Genomic DNA, 15,366 nt, shown 5'->3' with positions numbered 1-15,366 from the left:
ATTTTATTATTCAATACAGACCGAGATCATACAGGAAAACAAGTCTCCAGCATTCTCTCATCTCCTGAACATGTGCCGTATGTTTTTATGCATGAGTGATGTCACAAAAATCATGTCCACACCAAAAACCTATGGGTGTCCTCATTGGTCAGTTTGGACTAACTATGTATACAACCACTTACATTATCAGGTTAATTGGTCCCTCATATCATGTGGCTCCACCTGAGACTACCCCCAAAAGTTGCAAACTACACTGTTGCAGAGTCGCAGGAAGACCATTGGCCCGTGCAACATTGTACACCACCTCACAAATGGAGCCTCTGGATTGGCTAGGGCAGGTCCTCCCAGGCTTGGGACCCTTTCTAGTCACAGAGCTCAGTGTACCTTTTCAAGATGATGGGAAGGAATATGGTCTGATCACCTAGCCCATCGGAGTGCCTGCAGGTTGCAGTTTTGGTGGGCAACACTTGTATCATTCCCTCAGTCTCGCTTGGAACAGCTTCTCGTCCCACCACGAGTAAATGAGCATTGTCCTGGTCTGCTGGGTCACGTGTGAGAGGACTGCAAAACAAAGCCCTTTTGTCTCCAATTCTGAAGTTTATTTTTCTGAATTCTTGCAGATGGCATGCTGCCTCGGGAACCAGGAATTTTAAACCCGCCCTTGTCCTTGGCTATGAACACTACCTCTGCACCTCACGTTGCGGGGATCTTCTCACCTCTTCCATGTATTTGAGGCCTGTCTTTTCCTACCTGATCCACTTCAGTCACCCTATAGGTTCCCTATGTGTTTTCATGGCTCTTTGTAGTTAGTTGCAATAAAGCATATGCAAGCTTTGTGCGCATTATGTAAATGTATCTGTTCCCTACCTGCAGGAGTCACAAGCATGTTATTCGTGTCTACAAGTAACAAACAAGTGCATGTTTGTGTAGCTTCATGCATGAATGCATATTTGCTTCATGGCTAACGCGGCTATGCCGTGATGTCACTAATGACATCATTGATAACTGGCTTTATTGTCAGTCGATATGATCCATTTATGAGACCTCTGTCTCCTTGAAACCATCGACTGGATATGGTTTGAATGGCTTTCTGAGAGAATTTCTCTTGTCATATCTGTGATACAGTGGTGCAGTCGGTGACTGGCCAAACAGTGAGTTACACCTTTCATTCTTCATTCTGCAAGTTGACAGTTGTATAGGGGTCATAAGGGCCATTCCGTGGACCCTCAACGCCTTGAAGTGCTTTTCTCCTCTGCAGGTGGCACATTGTTGGCCGATTGCCCGTCATGTTCCCTTGTGTGGGAATTTGTATCTGCAGCGGAAACAGTTTTGGTCAGTCTGTCCCTGTGCGTGAGTGGTAGTCACCATCTTGTTTATCACTGCAGGTGTGGGCCCTGGTATTTCTAGCTTGCTCATTGCTTCCGCTTGATGTTCCACCACCACCTCCGAGTGCCCCAGCCTCAGGATCTCTTCCAAAGATCAGGGTATCTGAAGTAGTCACTTCCTGAATTGTGTTGACTCGCACCACGCTATTATCTGGGATCTCAGCGCTTCCTTGTTGTAGTAGTTGTTGAACGCACAGTGTTTCATCTCTATACAAAGACGCATCACAAAAGCATCCATGGTCTTGCCTTTATTTTGAGTCATGCCTTTCATAGTCCTCGTTAGTGTGTACTGTGAAGTACTCAGCGCCGTTCTGAGCCCTCTGTAGGTGTCGACGGCATCTTCCGGTAGTTCATCTTGTATGCCCCTTATGGTCGGTCCTATAGCCAAAGAGAATAGGCATCTCTTTCTGTGTTACTCGAGTAGGCCTATAGCCTCAATGTACACATCAGAGTCTCTCACCTTTCCTGCCCATCTGGGAATTGAATTGCTGGTTTCGGTGATATCAAATGCCCCTGGTAGTTGCACGGATAGAGCTTCCTGGAAGCACGCCTGGAACATGGTTTGTGGAGTTACTGGCACTGTGTCAGGGATATCCCCTTCCGACATGTTGGTTGGCGGTGTGTGACATGCTCTATCCCCTGACTCAGGGTCATATTTTGTATGTTGTGCAGTAGTTTTTTATTTTACTGTATCACAGTCGGGCTGCCACATCTTATTTTCTGGTTGTTACTTTATTTTTGGTCTTTGTCGGAGCATGCTGGGCTCCTTCAGTGAACCAGCCTTGCAAATGTGGGGTGGCTGTGTGACCAGTTCGGACTCTGCAGACCTTCCTCTCCCTTCTTGTATGGTGTTGTCTGACACCACTGCTCCCCACATCCAGGAGCTGACCACAGCCTTGACGGTGAGCCCCTCTGTGTCACTGCGAAACCCGTGGGCGTGGCTTGCAGCCTTTAGGCTCCTACATGTGCTCAAAGGACTTCTGTGCCTCACATCGTCTTGCCACTACCTCACGGCTTTCAGCGTGGGTGAGCCGCTCCATCGCCAGTGTTGTGTCGGAGGCCACAAGCAGGCAACTACAAGAGATGCTCTTTATTCATCCTGTTTTACTCGACTGCCTTCTCCCTTTCCGTCCCATCACTTCCCTTTTCTGCCTCCCACTTAACCCCGCCGCTTGTATGTTATGATGTTGTTGTGCCCTGAGATCACACTATTCACAATGTCTACATAACCCCAATTACTACACAATCAGTGGCATTGTATAGCCTTTAAACAGAAGTAAAGGCAAGAAACCCCACAGTAAGAGTAGAACTAATTCAAACAAACTCCCAAATCATAAAGACAGAGATAAAGGGCAGGCATTGCCGTCTCAAGAGAGGCTTTGGGTCGCAGTGCTAACGGTTACTGTATACAGCAGACTGCTTGGCCATCAGCTCCATGGCTGCTAGATACATAGACGTGGCTCATCAGAAAACATACGAGTCTTAAGAGCACGATGTGCCTCTGCCTGATCCTAAATCATGCCCATTGATGTTTTGTACGTTCAATTGTAGCTGGTTCTTTTCTTGTGAGTGTTTGGCAATGCCATTTCGACTATTCCATTCTGCCATCTCTGTCTTTTTTAATTCCCTTTCGAACATATAGTCCCCAGTGTAGTTGTGTCTGTATTGTGAAAGGAAAGTGAGTGGAGGGAAAACACGTTGACCCTGCAAAGCATCATGACTCTGTCCCTCCTCAGCTTAATCTTGGAGTAGCTCTCTGCTGTCTGGCGCCAATGATTCAATGTGGTCCCTAGTCACGTGTAACCAGTCAATTCTTGGATCATCCTAATGATCTGCCCACACTGGAGAGTAGATCAGAACCGGGATGCTTTTGCTGATGTAGCACAGACCCCAACTCATACACACATAGAACCTCTCTTGGGACATGGAGAGGATTGTGACATAGACCATTCTGAAGACCTACCTCCCACTGAGAGATCTGGAAGTGCTTTCTCTACTATTGAGGCCTTATGACCGTGCACCCGTTCTGATGAGCATCAAGCCAATATTTTCGTTTCACTGTTAGAACACTTTCCTAAGGCCATTGTACCTATCACTTATAGTATTTAGAATTTTTAATAAATGATTTGTCACTATGCAGTATATTAGCTGTGCCCGGCATATCATACATATCATACGTCAATCTAGCACAGTCTCACTGGGCCTCATTACGACCCAGGCGCTAACCATGGCGCTATTTGCGCCATGGTTGCCACCGGTAAACTACAGATTCCGCCATGGTGAATGGCAGAATTACCGCCCCATTCCAAGGTTTGCGGGGGCGGTAATTCCCCATTCACCATGGCCCTTCCCCAATCCTATTGAGCCCCCATAGGGCTCAATGGGAATGGGGAAGGCGGTAATTACGGTACCGCAAATTATTACCTCCAAAGTCGCTTTGCGGGTCCCGTCCTTAACGGCTGGTAAAACCAGCCGTTAAGGGAGAACCTGCAAAGGGACCTCGGAATCGGGCGGTAAGGGATTACTATAATCCCTTACCACCTGGGTCGTAATGAGGCCCACTGTCTTTCTGCCTCAGTCTCCCTCCCTCACTCTGTATGTCTGTCTCTCTCTGTGGGCAACAGCTGCCTTGTCAGGTGTGCACTCTCTCTCTCTCTCTCTCTCTTCTCTCTCTCTCTCTCCTCCATCTCTATGTGTGTGTCTCTCACTTGCTCGTTTCCTCCTTTGCTCGCACTATTTCATCCTTTATGTTTCTCCCTCTGACCGTCTCTCTTCCTCCCTTCTCACTCGATCCCTCACTCTCCCTATGTATATGCCCTTCTCCCTCTGTGTGTATTTTGCTCTATGTGGGCCTCCCTCGCTCTCTGTCTCTCTCTCGTTCTTTCTCCATAGGTACGTCTTACACGTTGCCTTGGTGTTTAGAAAATAAAGAGATCATTGGTTTAAATCACAACATGACCCTTTCCAAGAAAAAAGGACCCTTTAAGAGACAGAAAACTGTGCATTTTTGGCAAAAGAAGCTGTTCACAAGAGGAAATAGTTTTATGGTGTTTCCTTTGTACAATTTTAAAAAGAGACAGTTTACAAAGTGCAATTTCTAATGGTCACTTCCTGTGTCTGTTGTAGTCATAATAAAAAGGTTATAGTTGTCTTACTGAGCAAATCACATTATCAAAACCTAGAATAACCATATATTCCCTTTCCTATTATGCTCCATTAAAGACGAAAAGTATTTAAAGACAAAGGGGCCGATTCATGGAATTCAGCGCACAAGTGGCGCACGCGGCTGGCGCACAGTGTGCGCGTGCGAATCCCTGCGCCAGCCGCGTGCGCCAAAACCCATTTCCGCGCACAGCGTATTCATGGATTCCAGCCACCAAAACCAGCCGTGGCGCACAGTGGCGCAGCGACCTTCCAGCAGCGCCAGTTACGCCCCCAAGAACGCCTTCCGCGCAGGGAAAAGCCATCAAAATCCCCAATCCAGCGCAAAGGGCTGCGCTAACCCTGTACCAGCACGGCAAGCGGGCTACGTGTATTTCAGGGGTTCACGTGAAGTTCCTCACGCGATCGGGCCTGGGGGAGCGTGCTACGTGTATTTCAGGGGTTCGCGTGAACTTTTTCACGCGATCGGGCCTGGGGGAGCGTGCTACGTGTATTTCAGGGGTTCGCGTGAACTTTTTCACGCGATCAGGCCTGGGGGAGCGGGCTACGTGTATTTCAGAGGTTCGCGTGAACTTTTTCACGCGATCGGGCCTGGGGGAGCGGGCTACGTGTATTACAGGGGTTCGCGGGAAGTTTTACACGCAAATAGCCTGGGCGCGTGTATATCAGGGGTGCGTGGGAAGTTTTACACGCGAATAGCCTGGGCGCGTGTATTTCAGGGGTTCGCGGGAAGTTTTACACGCGAATAGCCTGGGCGCGTGTATTTCAGGGGTTCGTGGGAAGTTTTACACGCGAATAGCCTGGGCGCGTGTATTTCAGGGGTGCGCGGGAAGTTCTACACGCGAATAGCCTGGGCGCGTGTATTTCAGGGGTGCGCGGGAAGTTTTACACGCGAATAGCCTGGGCGCGTGTATTTCAGGGGTTCGCGGGAAGTTTTACACGCGAATAGCCTGGGTGCGTGTATTTCAGGGGTTCGCGGGAAGTTTTACACGCGAATAGCCTGGGCGCGTGTATTTCAGGGGTGCGCGGGAAGTTTTACACGCGAATAGCCTGGGCGCGTGTATTTCAGGGGTTCGCGGGAAGTTCTACACGCGATTTCAGCAGGGTACGTGTATTTCAGGGGTGCCGGGGAGTCCTACATGTGATTTGACAGTGTGGGTCCTCCCAGGTGTTCCCTGTACACCCTCCACGGCCCCTGCAGGCAGCCCACACCACAGGGGACTACCCTGCATCCCTGGTCATGTCCCGCAGGCAGCCCACCCAACATGGGCATGCCCCCCAGCAAAGGCACATGTCTCCTTGAACTAATGAACACCAACTCATGTCCCCCACCACCCCCACCCCCCAGCACTGTGGGGCACCTGCCAGCAGGCCCCCACCCATGTCCAACTCATGTCCCCCACCACCCCCACCCCCTAGCACTGTGGGGCACCTGCCAGCAGGCCCCCACCCATGTCCAACTCATGTCCCCCACCACCCCCACCCCCTAGCACTGTGGGGCACCTGCCAGCAGGCCCCCACCCATGTCCAACTCATGTCCCCCACCACCCCCACCCCCTAGCACTGTGGGGCACCTGCCAGCAGGCCCCCACCCATGTCCAACTCATGTCCCACACCACCCCACCCCCTAGCACTGTGGGGCACCTGCCAGCAGGCCCCCACCCATGTCCCATCCATGCCCCCCTGCACCTGGGTCCCAACAATCCCCAATCATGTCCGTAATGGCCATCCTCCCCTGCCAAAAGGCCCAACCAACTATCACATCCACCCACATATCAAAGGCAATTACATGTTACACACCCAATGTAAATAATGCAAATGAACACATGTCTGTCACACACAATGGCTGCAAGTGAATGTTAAAACACCCAACATGACATGCATGAAAGTAATGAGATGATACGACACATTGAAGGATGAAAATAAAAATGTATTGAAAATCAACAAGAATGGAAATGAAATTAGAAAAACCACAAAGCAAAACAACAAAAAGAAGATGAATGAAAAAAATCCAAATAATCCAAAAATCCATAGAAGAACTATATACAAGACAATCCGGGTCCATGAGCCCAACCAAATGAAACCTAACTATGTCAACTAACTAAAAACTGAACTATATACAAAAAAGTGGCGCATTGTCCAATCGCAACCAAATAAAAAAAAAATTCAAATTCTAAAGGAAACCTACCACTAACTATATAACTATATACAATGGCAGCGGGCAAGTCCTGCGGCTCACTCTGTGATGTTGCCGGCCAGGGCATCATCGAACTCCATGTCGATGTCCCGGAGGCGGGACTCTGTCCTGGCCCCGAGGTCTCGCAGGGACAACCCCGTGTCCACCTCAAACTCCCTGCGAGCTTCCTCGAGGCACTCAGCCCGCCTCAACGCCCGACGCATGGAGAACTCCGCCCTGACCATGGTGAGCCGCTCCTCTTCCGCCCGCTGCCGCTCCGCACCTATCCGCTGGACCAACTGCTCCCACACGGAAGACACTGCCATCCCAGGGTTCTCCTGCCCTCCGGCCGATGCCTGCCCCTCTGATCTTGATAGCCCCGAGCCATGATGCCTCCCACGTCGAGCCTGCTGCTGCCTCCGACGCCACTGCCTCTGCCAGCACGACGGCATCCAGGCTGATGGAATCCACCGATGCCATCGTGCACGTGCCCTGCCAGATGATGCCGGCACATCCTCCATCTGCAGGGGGACAGTTGCTGGTGTGTCCACCCCTGCTGGACCTTCGACTCCCGACTGTGGCAGGGATGGGATCCCCACCGAGCTGGCTGCATTGGTCAGGGCAGGTCCACAGGGGGCCCTGGTGGCATCTGGGCCGGAAGACGGCAAGGAGAACGACTGGCGTATGGTCTCCACAGAGGAGGAGAGGGCCGCCAGATTGGCCGACACATGCAGGAAACCCCCGAACATGGCCGATCCCAATTGGGCCACGTCGGCACGGTGCTCTTCGTGATGACGTGCGTGCTCCTCCTGGAAAGCACGCACGGCATCACGAATCACAGCCGTGCGCATCGCGACCCCAATCAGGACCTTCTCCACACGGCCAGGGGTCCCCTCGTCCGCAGGTGGAGGGGAGTCAGATGACATGGACATCCCCTCTACCTGCGGACGGGCCTGGGACGGGGCATCCCTGCTGGTGCAAGGTGGTGCACCCACAGGTTCAGGGACAGCGACATGCACAGGCCCCTCCACGGTGACCTGTGCTGCCTCCTGCCCCTGCCCCTGGACTGCACCACTTGCACCAGCAGGGATGCCCCCACCAGGCCCCATGTGCGACTCAGTGGCGGCCTCCTCCTCCTCTGTGGAAACCACCAACCTGGATGGCTCCTCGCCGTCTACCGCCGTAGCAGGCCCCTGTGGGGGCTCACCCACCCCTTCCGCTGCAGCCGTGGGGGCATCCCCGCCGCCTTGCTCCACAGCGCCGTCTCCGCCCTCTCCTTCACTAGCCGCTGCGTAGAGGGAGACATAGAACACAAGCATCAGGGTACTGTACAATGGTCCCCTAGACAGGAAGCAATAGCAGATGAGTGCCACTGTCAAAGTACACTTCCATCATGTCACACCACAACACATGTGTCAGTCCAGGCAAAACACACACAGTGACAGTCATGATGCGTGCCATGGACATTTCAATGCATGTCCAATGGACTCTCGAATCATACAATGTAATGGGACTCACATGCATCATGGGTCATGCCTATCACATGCACACACTTCACCTCAGTCACATCCATCTGGCCCCGTACACCCCAATCACAGTGCATACAAGGATGACTAGGCTGCATCAGTGAATCTGTACATTGTCACAGACATGTGTCATGCATCCATGGCACTCACAAGTCACAGACACGCAGGTCAGGCACACAGACATGGATACCACATATGTATCTGGCATCAGCACCCATCCCTCGCCCCCACCCATGTCCAGGAACAGAGACTGCCATGCTCTCATGTGTGCAATCTGCACAGGGCTCCCCATGTCGCATTCAAACACATGCAACAACCGTGCGGTTCACACATTACAGGTCGCACATGCATTCCCATGATGTCCCTGCACACATACATGCGTACATGGCCTATGTCACACATGCAGGCAAGTATCAGACAACCAGCACACTGCTACATGCCCTGTCTCACACAGCAATGCTTGGCCACTTACCGCTCAACTCCAGACAGGTCTCCCTCTCAAGGACCTGGGCGTGGAGCGCTGGGTGTGCGCGTTCCAGGACCCTCAACTGGATGGAACTCATGCGGCCCCAGCCCCCCTCCACGAGGCGCCGGGCCTTCCTGAAGGTCCTGGACCTCAAGTCTTCCCAGCGCTTCTTGACCTTCTGGATGGTGCGGGTTGCCACCCCCTCCGCGTTGATGGCAACCACACAGTCGGCCCAGATCCTGTCCCGTCCCTCCTTGTTGGCGCGGGACGATCCGAAGAGGGCATCATACTGCCCCAGGACTTGCTCCACCAGGACACCAACTTCGGTGGCAGTGAAGCTGGTGCCCCTCTGCCCCTCTGGCTGGGGGTTGCCACTGGTGCCAGATGTTGATGTGCCCGACATGGCAACCCCAGGGACAGGAGTGGGTGGGCAACTGGGTCCTGGGGCTGAGCTGTGGAGCGATGTTATCCGAGTCGGGAGTCTTCTGTTCCAGCAGGGGTGGACACAGCAACTGGACCCCTGCAGATGGCTGATGTGCAGGCACCAAATGGCAGGGCACGGTGGCAGCAGGCAGGCAGGCAGGCAGGCAGCAGCAGATGGCACGTGGGAGGCTGCTCGGGGCACTGGGGGGGCAGTGATTCGGCCTTCTGGGCAGGAGCGTGGTCTTCCGTGTGTTTTCGCGTGGCCAGCTTGATACGGAGTGATTTGGCACGTGAAAATCCTGCACGTCAGCGTGAAAATCGAGGAAAGGCCCTTAGCGCGTAAGCGCGTCAGCACGCATACGCGATTTCATTGGACCCAAGGCCCTTGCAGCGTAAGCGCGTCTGTGACGTTTTGCGCACGGGCGTTGCCCTGGCAGGGCTTGGTGATCCCGCGTGCATTTATGTTCTGTACGTGCTTTTCGTGCGGTGCGTGTGTTTTCCATCCGTTGGGGTTCACACGCTATTACTTCACAGCGGGTGTTGGCTACGCGTTCTTCTACACGCAAGGCAGACGGTGAGTGGTACCCTGCTCCCCCAGGCCCGATCGCGTGAGAAAGTTCACGCGAACCCCTGAAATACACGTAGCACGCTCCCCCAGGCCCGATCGCGTGAGAAAGTTCACGCGAACCCCTGAAATACACGTAGCACGCTCCCCCAGGCCCGATCGCGTGAGAAAGTTCACGCGAACCCCTGAAATACACGTAGCACGCTCCCCCAGGCCCGATCGCGTGTGTGACTTCCCGCGAACCCCCGGAATACACGTATCCCGCTCAATCGCGTGTGTAACTTCCCGCGCAACCCCGAAATACACGTGCCCCGCTCGCACAATTGCTGTATGTTGCCACTTTTGTAATGCGCAGGGACGCTACCGCCTGCCTTCGTGTGGCGGACGTGTATCGGCTTGTGCATGTCTTTCGCTGTGCGTGGTTTTGCCCTATTCGATTCCATGAATACGTGTGGTTCGGGTGCGTGTGGGCGTTCCGTCTGCTTCCCTGCAGTACATCCCCAGTTACGCCCTTGTTTTCGCGAGTTGTTCCCCATTCCGCGCGTTACGCCCCGTGTTCCGCCCACTTTCTGGTGTATGCGCCGAGGTTGTGCGCTTTCACTGTGCGCATCGCGCACGTCTTTTGGGATGTTGCAGTGACGTGTGCGCCATGCACGGGTTTGGCGCACATTCCGTGGTAAACACGCGCAGGGACTTCCATGTATCGTGCGCGTGCGCCTGTTTTTTTCCGCTTGCGCTTGCTTGCGCCTGCTTGCGCCTGCTTGCGCGAAGATTTTTGGCGCACGTTTGTTCCATGAATCGGCCCCAAAATGTTTAATTGTGTCCTTAAAATTGATTGTTCTGCGTGTATATGATATTACATTGATGAGTTTTATGCAAAATATAATTTTATTTGTAAAATGTTCTATATGAACTAAAATACAATAAGCATAATAATGATGCTCTTTTGATATACCCCTAAGAGGAAGTTGACACATACTAACAAGGTAATATCACCACCTGAAATATCATAAGTTATGTTATGTTACCTTGCATTTGTATAGTGCCTCCTGCCATAGTTTATGGCATCAAAGCGCTAAGTGGGTCAGAGGGCGGATGATGTCACTCGTGCTACTATTATGATTTTGGTGAAGTGAGTGTGCAGTGTCAGTAATGCTTGCAATTCCTCATGCCGGCTATTTAAGGGAGCTGCTAGGATATGCTGCTATATCCAATAATTGAGATCTAAAACTAAAACGATACTTTATTTGCTTAGAGAAAGAAAAGACAAAGAAGGAAAATGTTGCGAAGAAACACAAGCGGCAACACACGACACGAAAGCACAAGAGCAGGAAAAGTTGGAAGACACAACCCATGACACCGTGCACCCTCGAGAAAATGAAGAGTTGTGGCTGGATGGCACCGAGGAGTGGGAAGAAAGGAAACTAGTACTAGCTCAGCGAAGAGTGGAATCCATGAAGCTCCTCACAATACTGTTGGGCAAAGTGCAGGTGAGAACACTTTCTGCACTCATTTAAGTTGACCAGGTCTCTTGCTTGAAGTTTGTGTTTTAGCCAGTTCACCTTGTCCACTCTGTTTTGAATAAAATAAAAATGAAAAGTATGATGCTGTACAGCCTATGATCCCAGGCCCAGTTAGGGTGCTGTAGGTGAATCAGAAACGTTTATTTCGGTTACAAATCCTTAAAACATATTAAATACAAAAGCGAAAATCAGTGAGATAGATCACCCAATCATAGTTTAGAAAAGTAATTAATTGTACAGCAAACGGTGCAATGCCTACTCAATAGCTTTGTCTATCACACGTTTTAGAATAAAGAGGCTGGACGCCACTTCACGGGATTTAAGTGACAGTTAAAAATTCCGTTCTTGGCGTTTGTTATAAAGGACAAAAAAGTATAACGCGAATGAGAATTTCAATTTCAATATGGGCAAACAACATAGTTTTCTAACTGAAAGGACAAGGACACACAGACCAGGAGGCTTCTCTGTACTTTCATTTTCTTGGCCAGAGCTAGCCTTCTGCAACACAATCTGTTTTTCGGTCTGGCTAGGAGTAGACAGATCTTTAACACCCTGTCAAAGCAAATGCAGATAGAATTAGAGGAAACCTGTTGTCCGTCAACTGCTCTGTGGAGCAAGAAGCTCATTAAGCCTTTAGATGTAGCATTCCTTTGGCAGCCATACTGTGCAAGTTATTCTTTACTATTGTCTCCCAACTATCAGTGCTATGCTTCCTTTCCTAAGCCTTCCAGCCAAAATCTTGTAATAACGTATGAGTTAGGCCGGATGGCCTAGTAAAGGAAGGACACGAAAACTGGAGAGAATAATAACATCTTCTCTATTTCAATATCAACTACATAATGCCTTTCTGCCTTTCTCCTCCCCGCTCCCACGTCATTCCCCACATGGTATCTGTCTCTCTGTTAAAGGGACACTGTCACCTAACATCATCCCCGGACAAATGTCCTGACGTCTGTCTAGCATTCTTCGACTAAGCGAGGTCTTCTGATGGTCCAGTGAGGCCTCTCACTTCTCTCGTTACCCATGGGCAGTCCTGTTGCTTCCGCTGGCTCTGTCACTCTGTGGCGGGTTTCCTCTGGGGGACCCCACGGTCGTCTCTGGGTTCTCGAGGTAGAGGGTCAGGATCCAGCGGCAGAGGTCTTTCATTCTCTTTCTTAACAAAATGCTCAAACTGAGAACTGTTTCTTGTGACTTCTTTCTCTGCGTTCTCCGCCATCACCATGGTGCCTTTGATGGCTGTGATGTTGAGCGGATTTGGTGCTATTCGGGCGTCACTCTTCTTAGAGGTTGCTTGCTGCACCAGAACTTCACCTCCTATTTGGAACTCCTTGGGCCTTGCCCCTCTCCTCATGTCTGTGTCTGCTCGAGTCTTCTCTTTCCACTCAGTGTTCCTCCGTATCACCTCAGGATCTCCTTCCTGCTGAGTCGTCGGATGTCTCACAATGCGAGTGCGAACCTTGTATCGCATCATTAACTCTGCAGGTGCTTTGTTGATGGCCTTGTGGGGAGTGTTCCGGTAGTCCTAGAGTAGCCGGCACAGCGCTTGATGAGGGTCAGCGCACTCGATGCAAGCTCTCTGCATCGTTTTTTTATTTTTTTAAAACAATGTTATTGATTTTATTCAAACAACAAATAACAAACCCAACTCAACTTACAGTGGTTACATATCTTGCTCGTAAATACACATACATTGTTACTTTTTCACCCACTGTATTTCCCGTCCCACCCCCCTCCCAAGCCTACTTTCTCCCATTGTTAGTCTCCACCTCTTGTGGTGGGGAGACCTCTCCCGCCATGCTTATTGAATCATCATCACTTGGTCCATCATGCGTGGGCCCAAATAGCTCGGCTATTAGCTGTCTCCAACCCTCTAGGGCTCCGGCTTCACCCTCTATATCGCCTTTGCACCCTTCCTGCCATGCCACTGTTTCTGCCTCCGCCCACTTCTGCAAGTCCCTCCACAACGTCTCCACTTTGGGCTTGTGGCACGCTTTCCATCCCATTGCAATCCTTCTCTTCGCCAGTACATATGCCCATATCTTTCAATTTGCTCACATGTTTAAGCTTCCGCGGTCTGGGGAACTCTCCCAACAAACAAGCCCACGCCGTATCCACCTTCATGCGGATTCCTTCTGTGCTATATCTCTCCAATATTTCGCTATCTGTGGACATGCCCAGAACATATGCACCATTCCTGTGTTTTCCTCATTGCATTTGGGACACACCTGGCTTCCAGCATTCTTAAATTTAGCTACCTTCAGTGGCGTCAGATATGCTCTGTGCGTTATATACAACTGTATTTGTTGCAGCCTAGCATTTCTCGACACTTTCTTATGATACCCCTGAGCCCTTTCCCACATCCCGTCACTCATCACATCTCCTACTTCCTCCTCCCAGGCCAGTCTAAGTGGCACCACCTCCTTGCCCACTTGAGTCATCATCATCTCGTACACTCTAGACGTTTCATGCCCACCTTCTGCTATATCATATATCACATCTAGTGTGGTGTCCGGTTCCTCTGCAAGTTCCACTTCGGACCAGGTATCTTTAATTCGTTGCACCATCCTATGGTATGTAATATATTGCCCAGTGCTCAATCCTGTTTGCTCCACCAGCTCCCCAAATTCCAGTATTTTCCCCTCTTGCCACACATCCCCCAATGTTGCTATTCCTACCGGTTCCCAATACTTCCTAATCATTAACCTAAATTGCTCATCTGTTCCCGTCATTGTAACCAGTGGGATTTGCGGAGAGCACAGGGCCGGCTTATCCATCAACCGCCACGCCCTCTGCCACATCCCCCACCCAAGACCCAACATCCCCGGGAGGCCTCTTAGCTCCCGCTTGGGTAACCATATCATTTCTTTCAAAAAGTATGGGGTGCAATCTCCTTGATGCAGCTTATGCTCTAAGGTGGACTCCGCAGAGAGCCATTTGGCTACATGTTGCAACTGGCTGGCTACATAATATACTTCCCAGTTAGGTAATTTGATGCCTCCTTTCTCATGCGTGTTTTGGAGTTTCCATAGGGCTACCCTGTTCCTCATCCCGTACCATAGGAATTCCCTGCATATGCTATCCAGCTTAGTAAAGAATTGCCGGGGTGTGGGGTATGGGATGTTCACGAAGCAATGCAACTGTCTGGGCAGTGCCACCATATTGAGCATCGCCCCCCGTCCCATCATTGCCAAGGGGAGTTTCGCCCAGAAATTCATGCTGTTCGGCTTCTACTGTATGATATATACCTATCCCTAGATACCTAAAGGTTGTGTTCTCCCACGGTATCTGGAGTACCAGCAAATTCTCCACCAAGAGCCCTCTATATCTGCCCAGCGGAAACATACAGGATTTACTTGGGTTCACGGCTATACCTGAGAGTTCAGCAAACCTATCTACCACTTCTAATACATACTGCAGATTTTCCTCTGGGTAGCGCAAATACAATAACATATCGTCTGCGTATAGAGAAATTAAGTGTGATGTTTCCCCAACTACAATGCCTATTGCGTCATATTGCTGCCTTAGATAAATCGCCAGAGGTTCCAAAGCCAGAATATACAACATGGGGGACCAGGGGCATCCCTGTCTGGTCCCTCTACCAAGTTGCCACCTTTCAGAAATCACAGTTCCTGTCTTCACTCTCGCTAATGGCTCGCTGTATAGAAGTTCTACCCAGTGAAGATATCTTGGTCCCATACCATAGCTGGCTAGGGCCGCCTTCAGCCAGAGCCACCTGACCGAGTCAAATTCCTTGATCGCATCCAGTGACACTATCGCCATTTCGCTAGTATTCCCTTCAGTATGTTCAATCACTCGGTGGAGTCGCCTCAAATTATTCAAAATATTCCTATTTGGGACATATCCTGTTTGATCAGGGTGAATTAATTTGGTTATGACCTTTTTCAATCTGTTTGCTAACACCGCTGTTAAGATCATACTATCTTGGTTTAACATTGATAGGGGTCTATAGGAACCACAGTCACTAGCAGGCCTGTCGGGCTTGGGGAGTGGTATAATCACCGCTCCGCGCAGTGATTCCGGTAGTCTCCCAACTTCATATGCTTCGTTAAGCATTTCCAGCAGTGGGGGGAGAATCTTTTTATATGCCTTATAAAATTCACTTGGGAGTCTGTCAGTTCC

The 15,366-nt window shown here is 50.7% G+C and overlaps 1 protein-coding gene across 1 annotated transcript in view; it reads left to right on the top strand.

Moving 5' to 3' along the window:
• LOC138480522 (A-kinase anchor protein 17B-like) overlaps positions 1–15,366 on the top strand; it is a 382,257-nt gene that overhangs the window by 177,179 nt on the left and 189,712 nt on the right. The window contains exon 3 of the mRNA XM_069612280.1: positions 10,959–11,193. Within this exon, the coding sequence (XP_069468381.1) occupies positions 10,959–11,193 (235 nt within the window). The remainder of the gene's footprint in view (positions 1–10,958; positions 11,194–15,366) is intronic.

The sequence above is a fragment of the Ambystoma mexicanum genome, chromosome 5p (genome assembly GCF_040938575.1).
Source record: "Ambystoma mexicanum isolate Mex_15411 chromosome 5p, UKY_AmexF1_1, whole genome shotgun sequence".
Taxonomy (NCBI): Eukaryota; Metazoa; Chordata; class Amphibia; order Caudata; family Ambystomatidae; genus Ambystoma; species Ambystoma mexicanum.
The sequence above is the reverse complement of the archived record's forward strand: the minus strand, read 5'-3'. Positions and strand labels throughout refer to the sequence as shown.